At 52.3% G+C, this 14,835-nt stretch overlaps 2 protein-coding genes across 4 annotated transcripts in view; both read left to right on the top strand.

The window, feature by feature from the left end:
- Nucleotides 1-14,835, top strand: part of LOC149331411 (uncharacterized) — a 15,183-nt gene extending 348 nt beyond the window's left edge. The window contains exons 2-8 of one of the 3 annotated variants that reach the window (XM_089556545.1): nt 458-481; nt 1,150-1,350; nt 1,432-1,535; nt 2,579-2,878; nt 3,263-3,319; nt 4,599-4,667; nt 14,703-14,835. In XM_089556545.1, coding sequence (XP_089412671.1) covers nt 479-481; nt 1,150-1,350; nt 1,432-1,535; nt 2,579-2,878; nt 3,263-3,319; nt 4,599-4,667; nt 14,703-14,820 — 852 coding nt within the window. In that variant the 5' untranslated portion in view covers nt 458-478 and the 3' untranslated portion in view covers nt 14,821-14,835. Of the gene's footprint in view, nt 1-457; nt 482-1,149; nt 1,351-1,431; nt 1,536-2,578; nt 2,879-3,262; nt 3,320-3,589; nt 4,078-4,598; nt 4,668-11,223; nt 11,240-14,702 lie in introns of those variants that run through there. The other 2 variants (XM_089556546.1, XM_089556547.1) reach the window with 2 other exon arrangements.
- Nucleotides 13,691-14,226, top strand: LOC149331412 (uncharacterized). Its single transcript, XM_089556550.1, has one exon. It carries the CDS (start codon nt 13,863-13,865, stop codon nt 14,175-14,177), a length of 315 nt encoding a protein of 104 aa, XP_089412676.1. The 5' UTR covers nt 13,691-13,862; the 3' UTR covers nt 14,178-14,226.

Below are 14,835 nucleotides of genomic sequence, written 5' to 3'. Positions count from 1 at the left end.
GCGTTGTTCGAAGCCTGCTGTTGAAATACGTTTTTGTTACGTGGTTTGCGTGGGAGTGTTTAGCGTACGAAAGAGGTGCGTCGTTCCGTATGCTGCAAAGCGCTGGAAGAGCAACCTGTCCACCATCTTGGGGCGAGTGTCATTGTTCCACACGGCACGCACATTCTTTTTAACGGCGTTCGCATCGATTTCTCCCGGTCTGTAGTGCAGCAATTACGTTTCTCGGACGTAGAGACGAGACCGCTGGCGCGTACGCCTGCTTTAGCGTTGGTAACAGTCTGTTTCGAACTGAATTTGTTCCTTACATTTCACGTGTTACCGGTAGCGCATAAATTGAGTGCAACGCCAAAGGTTGTGAACGCGTGGCAACGGAACCCGTTCTGTTAATCACGTCACGGGTGACGTGGCTTATCGATACCCTCTAATAATCGGTGCGTGCATTTCTCTTCCGCCCTAGGTTCGTGCAAGAAGCTATACAATGGTGAGTCAGACTGTCTTGTCCTTTTTTTTTTCTTACGCGCAGCGCTGGATGTGCACGTTTCGCGGTCGGCTGGTTCGTTTTATGCAGCCGCGTAAGACTAAAGGGCCTTTCCGAGAAATGCTTAAACCCGCGCCGAGAGGCTCGTCCGTAAATCGGGGATTTTAAGCATTTCCCGTTTTTCTTCACTAGGAGTCACGACTACGCGTGACTTTAAACTGCAGAAATTGCCCATTTTCTTATTAGCACTGCTGTGGCGTGCTAAAAGCGGGCACAATAATTGTTCACAGTGATTATTCAGTGTTCACAGTAATTGGGCACAGTTCGACCTAGCAATGCGGCTGCTCGAGGAATGAAAGCGTGTTTGCAGCTGTTCTAAGGGAGGTCGGAACTGTGCGGGCCGTACGCACTTGGCTGTTTGGAAATCGAAGGCACCCCTTGTTTTAAATACGACATGTGGCCAAAATTGAAAGTTGTAATTCCGAATAGTTTCTGCACTCTTACGAAAGGAACAGTGCTCTCCGAACGGGCAACCTCGGCTTTGGCTGCGGTCCAGGCGATACGGAAGGGGGGGGGGGTGCTTCCGCTCTTTGGAACAGCCACAGGTGCGCTGTCGGTCTTGAGTGCGTTCGTGCGCACTGACTTGCCTGTTTGCCGCGCCGCGTTTTCAGCCGAAGCTGTACGTGGGCAGCCTGCCTGAGGGTTGCGATGCGGCCTCGTTGGAGGCGCTGTTCGCCAAGTACGGCAAGGTGGAGGAGTGCGACATCGTCAAGAACTACGCCTTCGTGCACATGAACTCGGAGGACGAGTCCAAGATGGCCATCGACGCCCTGCACAACTCGGAGTTCATGGGCGGCAAAATCACCGTCGAGGTGAGGTGGCTGCTACCGCGCGTCTTCCCCCACGTGCGCCGCGGGGTTGGACGTAGTGCGAATCGTTTTTCTGTTTTGTAGGCGTCCCACAGCAAGGTCCGGCCCAAGCCTGGCATGGGCGGACGTGGACAGTGCTACCGGTGTGGCCGCCAGGGCCACTGGTCAAAAGAGTGCCCCCGAAACCCGTAAGTTGGGCCTTGTTGCCGTGCATTGCTTGTCCAGCAGTGGCCATTATGGCGTGCCTTGGGCGCTAGTGTTGCTTTTGCATATGCTTTAGCATCTGATCTGATTAGTGTTGCTTTTTCATACTTGTGTTGACTGCATTTACGCAAGTGGTGATTGGGAGACCTGTGGGTGTGGTCACTGGAGAAAGGGTACTAGCGTGGAGCCTGCTGTATAATTGCCCAGCATAGTTTCAGTTAAAGGTGCACTGAAGAGGAATCTGAACTTGTCTTTTTGCCGCGGGAACTCAATCAACACGTTCCGAGCATTCTTAGAAACTTCGATTTATTGCCCTGTGTGGCCGATGTCCCTAATTAAAACGAATTAACGTCCGGCTCCCGCCTTTTTTTTTTTTTTAATTCTGCCTCGCACGGTGGGCGGGGTCGACCAACGCGTGGAGTGCCTTTCACCCAGTCCCGTGGCGGCTTGCCGCTCTGCCATCGGCGGAGTAATACGTAGTAGTCCGTAGTAGCAAATAGTCCGCGCGTATTTTTATTTCTGCGGGCTTATTTTGCGGCTATATTATCTGCGAATGAAACTATTTATTCGTGGAAACCTAAAAAACAAAATAAAGCGAAAGCAAAGCCTCCACGGAGCTGGCTGAAAGGAACTTCACGCGTTGGTCGACTCCGCCCATCGTACGAGGCAGAATTCAAATAAAGGGCGGGAGCCGGACGTTAATTCGATTTAATTAGGGAAATCGGCCATACAGGGCAATAAGTTGCCGTTTCTAAGAATGCTAGGAACGTGTAGATCGAGTTCCCGCGGCAAAAAGAATCCTCTTCAGTGCACCTGTAAGTGTGGTCTGCGCGCTAAATGTCTCCATGGAGAAGCCACGTTTTATCTTGAGTGCAGTTCCAGTTCATGTTATTACGTATTATTAGTCCTCTACACGTGGCCTGCCCCTGCACCTTAGTTGAGCATTGCTGGCTCTGGTGAAGTGTGCGGCAATGCGCCCCATCTCTCTTTAGGGGTTCAGGCGCTGAATATTCACTCGCTGTTTCAGGAACGCGCGATTTGGCGCGGCCGTGCCTATGCTTCCCCCTGGTGGTGGAGGTGGACCCCTGGCACGCTACCCTGGTGTCGGCGGTGGGCCCGACCGGCTGGGCTACGGCTCGGGTGGTCCTGACCGGTTTTTGGACCGGGGCGGCGCCTACGGCGACAGGGGCTTTGGGGCAGCGCCCGGCTATGGCGACCGCATGCGACCCTATCCTGACCCGTATGAGCGCCGGGCTGCTCCGCCACCGCCCCCGTCGGCTGCTCGCGACGACTTCTACTACTACCGCCGACCCTACGAGGACTTCGGGTGAGCACTCTATGCCTTTGCCTGTCAAATATGAAGAGGGGCAAGTGAAACTAGTGAAGCACCACTACCTTAACGTCCTACACTGTAGGGCTTTGAGGTCTGTTCGCATATTAAATAGACCTTTCTCTCTAAACGGATACTGTCATTCTGCTCTTTTCCATATTTGTCACCAGTTGTTGCTCCATGTCATCTGCTGACATGTTGCAGCTTTGAGACTTGCCTCTGGTGGTGACATAACAGTTGCAGAGCGCAGCTAAACATTGGGCCTTTGGTGTTCTGGTGTTTACTGTGCTGTCCTGCATGCGTGTGCTTTAGAATTCAGCAAAATGGGAAGTTTTCAAGGCTATGGCCTCTAATGTGTGCTGTACCGATTTCTCTCTGCAGAAGCAGCTACTATGGCTCGCAAGATGGGCCAAGCCAGAGCTATGGAAACGGATACAGGTGAGCAGGCTTTCGCACTCCTCCAGTGGATCTTTTTGAGGGTCCTGCGGTGTGCGGTGGTGGACTTGGGGGTGGGGTCAGTGGTTTGCATTCTCCCATGTTGTCGAGCATGTTTTTGCCAGGGGGACAACAGGTAGGACAACAGGAGTGCATGCCTAGTTGGGGGTTGGTGATGCCCAGGCCGGCACTGTTGTTGGGGGCTCGGGTGTTGATGGGTGGTGTGCGCGGCCGTCTGCTAACGCGTGGCTGCGTGCCCTCTCTCTTCTCCAGTTATTCGACCGAGCGGACGGCGTACCCCAGCGCGTCGCGTACCCCCGCGTTCTAACGAGAGAGCGCGCGTCGCGTCTCCACACGAACGGACTCGGGGGCGGTCTCTGGACGCGCTTCACGGACTGCCGGAGGTCGCGTCGTGGCTAGCCGGACTTTGTGCGTGTTCCGCCGTGCTCTGCAGCAAGAAGCCAGGGGTCTCTCGCGACATAGCACATGCCTCTGTCCTCCTACCAGCAGGATTTTTTTTTTCTCTCCTCACTCCTGTACCCCCCTCTCATCACCTTTGCAAAAAGCAAAGCAGGCTTCATTGATGTCATTGAGCAGTGTGTACACATAACTTTTTTTTTTCTTGTAATCGTGAGAAACTCCCTACATCATGTGAGTAGCAGACATTTCTTTTCGGCATTGCTTTTGAGTAGAGATGTTTCATACTGACTGTGTGAATAAAGGATGCGGTGCGTCGCAGGCGTGCACCTTGTGGTATGGAAGTGGCGTGTCACGTTTTTTGTATTCTTGGGGACTCGCGGCGTTGGCAGGAAGTTGGGCCGCGTGGGATGGTGCTGTGAGCAAGCTTACTGTGCATTAGAGTTGCGCACATAGTTTGACAGAGGCCTAGAGCATATGCCGCTTCGTGCCAAGCAGGCTTTAGTTGCCAGTGGCTATACCCAGAGATAATAATATAATGTTGCTACATCCTTCGCTTCAGGAGCAGTAACAACTGGTTAGGATTGTTAGGGGGATCCACGGTCTCTCCACATGACACTTTTGTGAGTTCGTATAGTTATCACACTGCAAGCTTACTGCGCTAGCTGCAGTGTGCGGGTTGCAGATGCAGACGGTATCGCCTATTGCACCATCCATTAGGCAAGTTGCCAGTGAGGACTACGTGGTAGCCAGGCTCGAGACAGGTGGACGCGGGTGCTCTCGCCGAAGATGATGAGCGATCGCAAGTTCCTTGTTGAGCCAGAGCCTCGTGTGGCACTGGGTGGGGTCTCTCTCTCCATCACAGGTGCACAGACTGGCCAACTCCTTGCAGCAAGTGGACAAGCCCGCAGATCTTGACAGTGGTGCTGGTCTGGTATGTGCTCTTTGCGCGTTCCTCTCTTGCAGGTTTCAAATTTCCACCTGGATGGACTTCAATAAAAAGTTGTTGCCTCATCATGTGTGGATCCTGACTGAACATGTGCTGTTCCTCGTTGCATGATAGTTGCACCATTGCTGCTGGTTAGGATGCCTATTTCTAACTGGTACATTCCCAAATCCTTATACCTACTCCCTGATGTATCCAGTGGAGTAAAGTTCGTGCTCCATTTGCTGCAATTGCATTACGGCAAACCTTAATCACATCCTATTAGAGTGCCCATAGGACCAGCCCCTTTCAGTTTCAAAACAAAGTTTGTGGGAGACTTGCTCGGCTGGAGGGAAAACTCTGGATAGGGAGTACAAGTCTTCAAACCACCTAGTGCAGTTGAGAGGGCCGATGTTCTTTTCAACTTTTCCCCTTACCCCTGTCCGGTTTTTCTCGTGAGAAGTGGGCCTCCTGTGGTTATGTGGAAGTTATGGGGTTTGAATAGAGGGTTTACAAAAGTAGGTCTGGCAACAGTGACAGGCACGCTGACCTCGCCTGACCCCGAGGTGGCGGCCATCTTTGGATCGCTTCGTCCGTCCGCTTCGTGTCCGGCCGTCAGTGCCCGCCGTTGTGTCCGTGCTTGTAACGTTGTCGCCAAGTGCAGTGTGCGCGGAACGGATTTTCAATGTCAAGCGAAGTCCTTTCCTGGTCTAGGGACCTCTCTTTTGTCCCTGACGGTTTCTGCCAGCGACGGCTAGAGGCATATTTTGAGAGCCTAGGCGTGGTGTGATGCGTTATAGTGAAGTCTTTCCCCACATCTCTGCGTATTGCAATAATACATTTCTTTCTCAAAGCCGGGTTGCTTGGGAAACCATGGAAGGAGACCTGCACAAATAATAAACAGGTTTTGTCAACAAGCACCACATTATAGCTGTGGATGCTATACTTTATAGCAATACTGGAAAATCTGATCACACGAACTCTTGCGCGAAGCAGGCATGGCGCGGTGATAGCTGATTTTTAAAATTCCTTATCATTTCAGCACAGTTCCCTTTTCCCGAGGCCGCCCATTTCAGCTCTCGCATATGAGGTTAAAGCTTGAAATGTCTGCTAAAAGAGGAAATAAACAAGAAATAATCATCTTTACAAAACCAACTGACTTTTCGGGTGGCTGTCAACTAAGAAAATCATCATGGGATTCGAAAAAACCCACTAGAGTGAAACGCAAGCTTCGTTATTTTGTGGATCGCGCTGGCAAGTATTCATAGGCACAGACTACAAACCTGAGCTGCGCGCTCTGGACGCGTACCGGACTTCGCACGCGTCATCAGGCGATAACATCTTTTGAAACGGGCTGGATGTTTGGTTTGGTTTATGGGGTTTAACGTCCCAAAGCGACTAAGGCTATGAGAGACGCCGTAGTGGAGGGCTCCGGAAATTTGAGCATGACGCTACGCGTGTGATGCCTCATCTTTTCGTGCTTTACAGGACGCCGCGGCTTTGGCAGGCGCTTTTGTAGCGTGAAACAGGCAGCTTGGGCGCCCTAGGCAACCTTTTTGCCATCTGCACAATGCACGGCCATTTCACACAATGGTTTGAAAACTAGCTTCGGTAATCATGCCCTTGTAATAAGTCAAATAGAGAATGGCGAATGCAATCCACGTACAAAAGGCTCCAACGGATCTATTCGAGCTTTAGCGTTCGTTACACATGTATTGCTCCTTCTCAAGTGCTCCTTCCATCTCAGCACAAGCTTTCGTGAAGTTCACAAGGCTCCATTGCACGCAAAACAACCTCGCTGTTTCAGGTGATCGCGATCGCGTTCTATGAGCTATCTGCCAGTCAGAGGTACATGCCGTAATGCCTGACATGCTGCAAGTGACACTTGTAAAGCCGATCAAGAATGCAAACGAACGGTCGTATACACACCTTGTTTCCGTGCGCGTCTACGACGCTGCGCTGGCTGCAGAAAGGCACGCAGCAACATGCTGGCATTCCGAATGGAGCTTGGTGCTAGCACCGACTGTTGTGATGCCAACAAATGACGCAATCACTTGCGGGAATTCCAATGAAGCTCGCTGTGCGTGCACGAGTTCCACGAGGGCTCACGTTGGCGCGTACTCTCCGGGTACAGTGAACTGTCCTCCGAGTACTCCGGGCGGCGCGGACGGACTGAACCAAACATGGCCGCCGTGCGCTGTTCATGTTTTTCTCACTAGATGGCGCTAACTTTTGTAAAGGGTCTATTGACGTTTCGTTTGCTAGAGTTTCTCTCAATATGCATGGCTGTGGCATAGGAGCACTGTGGGCTTTTGAATACAGTCAAGCGCACATTAAATTGGGTGCTCAGTGAACGGCGTTTCACACTTGTTCAGGCGTTGGTGGTAATGTCTACCGCGGTTAATGCGAAGGTCCGCCATTTGTTTCAAGCTATGCGGGAAGGCCCTTCTCCTGTGACAGGAACCCCAGGAAAAGGCAGTTTTGATGCCCCCTCCTCATCCCGGTGGGGCCTTAACAGTATCTCCTCTGTCGCTTATTCGGCTTTTTTGAACGGTGGTGTCGTAGTTCCGGTGCCAAAAGAAAAGGGTTGCGTACAGGCGTGATAATCTACTTTGCGTTCTCTCTCTATGTGATGTCTAAAAGAAAAAAGCAGCCGTAGAATAACGAACATGACTTTGCAGGTTCTTGACCGCACTGGCCGTGTTTCAGTGGAGAGAAAGAAAAGCGCCCTTTTATTCCATGTAAAGAGACTCGAAGCGGCTTAATTCGATACGCTTGTTCCCAAGTGGCGTTTCTGATTGTAGTGGCCTACAGATTTGGAAGGTGCAGACTCGAAGGCAGTCTTAAACGGCTACCCTTCGAGCAGCCGAACGAAGACCCTCCATCGCGCGGTTTCTCAAATGTCCAGCCGCGAACGGTGAAGCCAAGCAAATGCGGAGTGCATTTTGGTAGGACCGGTGGCGTGCTCTCGCTGTTCACAGGAACTGCACCCAAGCCTGTCCAAACCTGGGCGAAGTGCGAACAGGACGCCAGAGGGCTCCTGGACTTATAAGGAGCCCTCCCGAGGTGCAAAAGATGCAACGGTCCTGTAGGAATTCCCCTGAAAAGGCAACCACTGGAAAAGTGAAATTCGGCGGACACTCAAGACTGCTTACGTGTGAGAATGCGAAAGCATTTTGCACAAAGTAGATGTATCGATTTTGGTGTTCCGCATACCCACGAAACACAGAACGTCTGAGAAATATCCTGAAACAGCTCGAAATAGCTTCACGTCATGCGCTAGATCGAAAACGGTTGATTGCGCTAGGTATTCAAGATTTCGAATGGCTATATAAAATCTTGGCTATGCTTCTTTAAGACGTCAAAGCGTCTTGGTGTAGGTGACTTATAGATTTCTACAAGCACTTTTTGTGTTTCGTGGGTATGCTGCCGCGCCCCGTTGCCAAGGCAATGCATGCGAAAAGCAAGGACATGGACTTGGCCTCGCGCAAAGTTTAGAATCGCACTTTTCTGAGTCCATGTCCCTGCGTTTGGAGTACTGGGCTCGCAAAACCTATTTACCTCGCCCGTCGCGCCCCCACCCATCACCCCGACAAGTGGAGCTGGTATGGGTGCGTACGCACTCCGGGAATCCCGGAAACGAGACCGCGAACCTAGCCCGAGGTTCTTTAAACCGGGCTTACAGTTGCTTCTGATCAGGGATTCAAGAAGGAATTCGCGTGAGCTCATTCGGCTGCTAAGACGGAGCTCCTGCCGCTTTTCGATGGAGGCGAAACGCAGCCGTCCGTGTGCTGTGCGATGTCAGTGCAGGTTAAAGATCCTCGGGTGATAAAACTATTTTGGAGCCCGCCGACATGGTTTAGCCTTGATTAAACTTCATTGCATATCAATGGTTTGGCTTCGACGGCGACGATACATCGCCTAAGCACTAGTTCCAGCTCGTTACTCATCCATGGCTTTGTGTTAAGGTAATACCTCGCTTTCGAAATGCGCGTCACGCGATTTCCGGCAGTTGCAAGAGTGCCGTCGGCTCCGCGTACGCAGCTGTGATGAGGCGCAGCGAGTCATGTGATTGGATAGTTTCGAGCGAGTGCGCGGCTGCGATAGCCCTGGCCATACACGCACGGGAATGCTACCGGCCGATCCTACCACATCGTGACCGATTCGCAGGCGGCTTGTCGGCTCCTCCATGCTGGCAGAATACATAAAAGATTGTTCCCGCTAGTCACGAGCAACCAACATCCATCAAACATCAGATAACTTGGACCCCCGCACACTCAGTCTTGGAAGGGAATGATGTCGCGGATGGCTTAGCTCTAGGTTACACAAACCGAGCGGGCCTTAACCCGATGTCCCCCAACCATTCGCTAACTCAACCCATGTCCACAGTCTACAACACTCGACTGCACCACCGGTTCATGCACCGATTCCTACCACCACCTCACAACTGACGGCGCAGGAAGCTATAGCAACTCCAGACCAACACTTTCAGTCTACACACATCGTATTCCCATATCGATACCGCCCCACCTGCCCATGGTGCGCCGGTCAGCCCACAGCCTACCACGTGACATGGAGGTGCTTCGGGCACTGGCCACCTAGCTCACCTCCAAACGTATAGAACAAAGGAACAGTGGGAGGCCTCTCTGTCCAGCTCCGACCTGCAAGACCGACGCCAACTGGTTCGTCAGGCTCGGGCGGCAGCGACGGCCGCAGGGGCCCTGAACTAAGGACTCTAACCGCCTCTCAAGACCCTCGAACATTTTTCTAAGGCGAAATACTTGCTTGGCTATGTCGATAATTTCATGTCATCAAAACGTGTTGGCCGCAGTTGTGGCGTTCTCGGAAGAGATAGTTTCAAATGGTTGTGCTAGAGGATGATGCGCAAAAAAATTGTCGGTTGGATGATTAGTTAGAGCCAAAGATGTCGAAAAACCGTCGAAATAGCGCGGACTTCGATTTGTGAGAGGACGGGAAAACAACCGCGGACGGCAAAATAGTGGGATAATAGGCAAAGGAGAGCAAACACAGTTTTGAATGGATTGAAATGTGTTTGGTGAGCGATAATTAATCAAACGAAAAGTTTGATTGACATAGATTATTTATTTACTTTGAAGCAAATGTCGTTGGACGGTTTAATAGGCTGGACGGGGATATAGTAGGTGGGCGGGAAAGCATGCAATGGCACCAAATTTGAAAGCCCAAAATGCGAATGTGATTAAGAAAAAATTTAACACAAAGTGATTGCAGTCGATAACCGTAATAAATGAGGATTACTAATCAATATCAATAAATGACAATTAAATAGCTAATTAATGTGCTAATGAAGGCCAATGCAATGCTAAGAGCAAAGAGAAGCAAAGAAGGCCAAAAAGTATCAAATAGAGAGAATAACGAGTGCCGCGGAGGCGTCAGTGCTTTCGCATTCTCCCAATGCGGGTTGCCGCAGTGATCTCTAACGTTTTTACTGGGCATGATAAATGTTTACTAGTACGAGCGAGCGCCGTCGGTTCAACGCGCGCAGCTGTGGTGAGTCAGGTGGCATGACGTCAGAGCCAAGCGTCCGCTCCTCCTGGTTTGAAGGTCAAGTTCATAGACATGTGATCTTCAGCTTCTTACGGGAGGAGTACAGCTTTCGCTCTAAGGTTGAAACGCGGCTGCCGCGGATGGCACTGAAATAGCGTTTACGGGTGGAGTGCAGAACGGGTCTAGAAAGCACTGAGCACGACCAGAGACACATGCCCGATTCAGAGCTTTGTTCTGCATTATGAACAGCCCCTTTCAATCCTTCCTGGTATAGTCCAGAGCCAGCTTGCTTGGAGCAGATTAGACAGTCTAGTTATACCAGTTCAATCTTAATCGCAGTTTCGACCACGTTGCTGCAAATGACCTAGACCCTTCTCTAACTAGCTCAATCTGTCAGTCGACACCTCAACCGCGCCGTCTAGCTAGCTGGAAACAAGCTTTTAGTCGGCGTTTTTGTTTTCTCACGGCGCGTTGGAGGTGCTTACCGACGAAATGAACCAATTATGCGTCTTTCCTTTCCTTAAATCCAGGGGAGAGTCTAGTTTGTGATTAAGGCTAGACTGGGAATCTTATTCGCGGTCTATAGAAATTGTACCTCGGTGGACACCCGAACCGAGCCGTAAAGGACGGTGAAAAAAGAAAGAGTTGCCGTAGTGGAGGTCTCCGGAATAATTTCGACCACCTGGGGATCTAACATCGCACAGCACACGGGCGCCTTTTGCGTTTCGCCTCCATCGAAGCGCGGCCGCCGCGGTCGGGTTCGAACCCGGGTGCTGCGGCTGGGTACACGAGCGCCTTAACCGCTGAGGCACCGCTGCGGCTCGCGGTCTGAATTCTCTCTTGGTTTTGAGGAAAGGAAAGGAGCATTCCTGACTCACTTTGTAGACGGAGACTTGAGCCGCGCAGTAAGAAAATGCAAAAGCAGCCCTTGTAACGTTAAGTGTTACGGCTGCTGTTGCACCCCCTAAATGGCTTATAACGAAGCTATTACAGTTTTCGCTGTAATATTTGCAATATTTGGTGTCACCGTTTCTTTCAGATATCTCACAAAGATGACCGTCCTTCAGTGGACAAATGTAGTGCACAGGGTACGCCGCCGGAGATGTGCGAACATCGCCAGTCTGCACGGCATATTCCAAGGCTTCAGGTTCACCTCGGCGACGGACGATAGCCGCCCAACGATTGAAACCATTCGTCCCTATCCAGTCTCACTCAGCCTTCCATTCTGCTTTTAGAAACCGTGAATTGAATTCACATGGAAGCTGCCACTATCATCGTCATCAGGCAAGGTGAGCCCCCTGCACTTTCCCCATGACCGATATAGATTCCAACGTATGCTTCGGTTTTTCCGGCAAATTTCCTCAATTCGTCACTCCATACGATTCGCGGCTAACGATCATATGGAATCCAGTCTGTCACTCTATATTAAAGCCACAGGTCGGCAGTAATATCACGCATTACGTGTCCCACCAGGTCGTCTAAAAAAATAGAAACTATATCAGCAAATTGACAAGATTACTTAGTGACCTGCCCATGTTTTTTCTTTTTAATTTCAGATAAAATATTGACCCGATTTCGCTCTTCTATCGCTCGCTGCGCTGCTATCAAGGCCGTTAACGTCCATCTGAAGGCCGACTCAGGATAATTGGACAAAGCGCGAAATGATTGATTTCTTTCTCCAATTTCGCAGCGTCTTTTGTGACATCATATTGCGGTATCGTTATCACACCTGATCACCCGGCGTCGGCTTCGTAGGCTAGGCATATACACATGACAGCGCGTGCACCTCTGTCTCTCTCTCTCTCTCTCCTCTGGCTACCGTTTAAAAACGGTGGCCAGTTACCAATAAACGGGCTTCGGACGCGGTTGTTGCGACGCGCGTCTATTCTTTCACTCTTTCCTCTCGTATCTTTTCAACTCTGCTATCTGCACGTGGCAGCGGTGGCGGCTCAGCGCGAGCCAGTCGGCAGGCCCGTGCACTTTCCTTTTCACCCTTCTCTCAGTCGCAACAACAACAATAAACGTCTTCCTATCCCAGCTGCCTCGGTGGACAGTCTCTCTTCGGGTGCTGCGTCTTGCGCCCTCCACGTGCGCCCTCTTCCCGCGAACATGAACCGTGAGGACCATAATGGCCGGCGCCTGGCGCGGGCGGAAGCCCTGGCCCGCCACTATGGATCGAAACCCGGCGTATTCTACGTGGATGCCTCCGGCCCCCACCATGGGGGATGGTTCACGGCCGCAGTCGTCCACGAATCCAAAACAGTGAACGGCCTTACTTTCCGAGCCCGTGACATAACACACGCGGAGGAGGTCGCCATTGCTTTGGCTGCATCTCATTCCAATTCAAAAACAATTATTTCCGACTCGCGAGGGGCATGTCGGAACGTCGAGCAGGGCTGGGTACCGTATCTAGCCTACCGCATTCTCCAAAACAGCGTCTATACCGGGGACCCCGCTCACCGGCATATCGTTTGGGCTCCTGCTCACATGGGCCTTGAGGGAAATGAGGCAGCTGACGCCGCCGCCCGCGCGCTCTCTCACCGGACATTCCCCTCCGACCCCGACGATCAGGAACTCGAATTCACTCCAGCTTACTCGTTTAAAGACATTTCTATACTTTATCAATCTGGCCATAGTCTTTATCCCCGCCCGTGTAAAGGTCTCTCAAAGGCGGAGGAGCGGCTTCTGTTTCGCCTATATACTAATACTTTGCTGTGCCCGGCAGCTCTAAAACACTTTGACCCTTCTTTCTCTGGCAGCTGTCCGCACTGTGCGGAGAAGTCTTCGGACATCTACCACATGGTGTGGGCCTGCCCCTCCAACCCTGCTATCCCCCCTCACCCCAACCCAATCCGGGAGGACTGGGAGGCGACCCTGCTCGGCTGCTCTGACCTGCAGGCCCAACGGGCCTTGGTCAGCGGCCGACAGCGGCCGACGCCACTGGGGTCCCGAACTAGGGACCTCCACCTAGTACTTGTGAGGGCTGGCCCCCTTTGGGTCAGCTCATACCTCACCTCCCGAAGTTTATCTGTAAATAAATGTTTTCCACCACCACCATCTCGTCTACGCAGCACAAAGTGTAGAGCGTCTCGGCCTGGCGTCTCGCCGGTAGCCTAGCGTCGCGGCGACAGCATTGGCGACGAGGATGGGATTGTCTGCGCGCCCAGACCGCAACTGAAGGCCCGCTCGCTGCGCTGTTATTAAGGTCGTTAACGTCCATCTGAAGGCCGACTCTGGAGAACTGAACAAAGCGCGAAATAAAGATTGGTTTGGTTTATGGGGTTTAACGTCCCAAAGCGACTAAGGCTATGAGAGACGCCGTAGTGAAGGGCTCCGGAAATTTCGACCACCTGGGGTTCTTTAACGTGCACTGACATCGCACAGTACACGGGCCTCTAGAATTTCTCCTCCAAAGAAATTCTAGCCGCCGCGGCCGGGATCGAACCCGCGTCTTTTGGGTCAGCAGCCGAGCACCATAGCCGCTGAGCCACCGCGGCGGCCGAAATAAAGATTGATTTCTCTCCGATTTCGCTGCGTCTTTCGTGGCATCCCATGGCTCGATACGTGAATCTGACACGCAATTTTCGCAAGGTCACGTGACAGGGGGCGCGCGTGGCCGAAGGGGCCCGAGCGCTTGTGAAGAAGCGTAGCTGCAATAGCAGCCTCCATGGGCCCGTCATGTCGAAGAAGCCAACAAATTCCCGCAAGGACTCAAATGCCTCGTCAGATGAGCCGACGTCAGCAGCGGGCCCCTCGCTGACGGCGACGACTGAGCAGCCGGTCCCTCGGAACCAACGCCCTTCGCAACCGGCGGCGCCCACGCACCAGCAGCCGCCCGTGGTGTACCAACAGCCGCCAGTGGTGTACCAGCAGCCGCCCATGCCAATGATGTCCATGCCCGGTCCCATGGACCCCACTCTGGTATCGGATCGCCGTCTCGTGCTGCCATTAGGGGCATTGCGGCACTTGCACCTAAGAACATTGAAGAGTTAAGAGCTCGGTCTGCGCGAGAAACGGAAAGCAGCTATATATAGCTTACGGCAGAGGAACCAGTAGTTATGGTAGTTTCAGGACATATGCAGCCGGAACTTTTGAAAGGAACCAGGAGGTTTGGTTTGGTTTGTGGGGTTTAACGTCCCAAAGCGACTAGGGCTATGAGAGACGCCGTAGTGGAGGGCTCCGGAAATTTCGACCACCTGGGGTTCGGAGGGGGACATTTTCAACGCACTCTACAAACATAACCACCCCTTCCAAGAGGTGCCCATGAATCCACACCCGAGTACACATCTATGAATCTACTTTCGCTTACTTTCGTACCCCCGGAAATATAATCCGAGGGGCTAGCCTGGGCCGCGCCGGTAAAACAGTGCTTATCCCGACGGCTCAACTGTACCGGCCCTCTCTGCAAAAGGTGTACATTCGAAATCTGGAAGCTTCGCGCGATCTCAACTTTTGGAGTCTGTGAGCTTCATAGCACAGCGGCTGTTCGCAATGCCCGCCGGATGTCTTCTCCTCCAGGGCCGGGTGTTCGTGGACCCCAACGACCCCAACACGCTGCACTACGAGGGCTTCGACGCCGGCGCCCGGTTCTCGAGCATCTCGCCGCCTCGGATCCCGCCTCCGCCTCCCGGAGTGATGCCCAACCCGGCCC

This window comes from Amblyomma mixtum, chromosome 8 (assembly GCF_055824585.1).
Source record: "Amblyomma mixtum isolate Tamu chromosome 8, ASM5582458v1, whole genome shotgun sequence".
Lineage (NCBI taxonomy): Eukaryota > Metazoa > Arthropoda > Arachnida > Ixodida > Ixodidae > Amblyomma > Amblyomma mixtum.
The sequence above is the reverse complement of the archived record's forward strand: the minus strand, read 5'-3'. Positions and strand labels throughout refer to the sequence as shown.

What these genes read in the sequence shown, in the direction of transcription:
- LOC149331412 (XM_089556550.1), top strand. Translation starts at nt 13,863, where the DNA reads ATGTCGAAGAAGCCAACAAATTCCCGCAAGGACTCAAATGCCTCGTCA.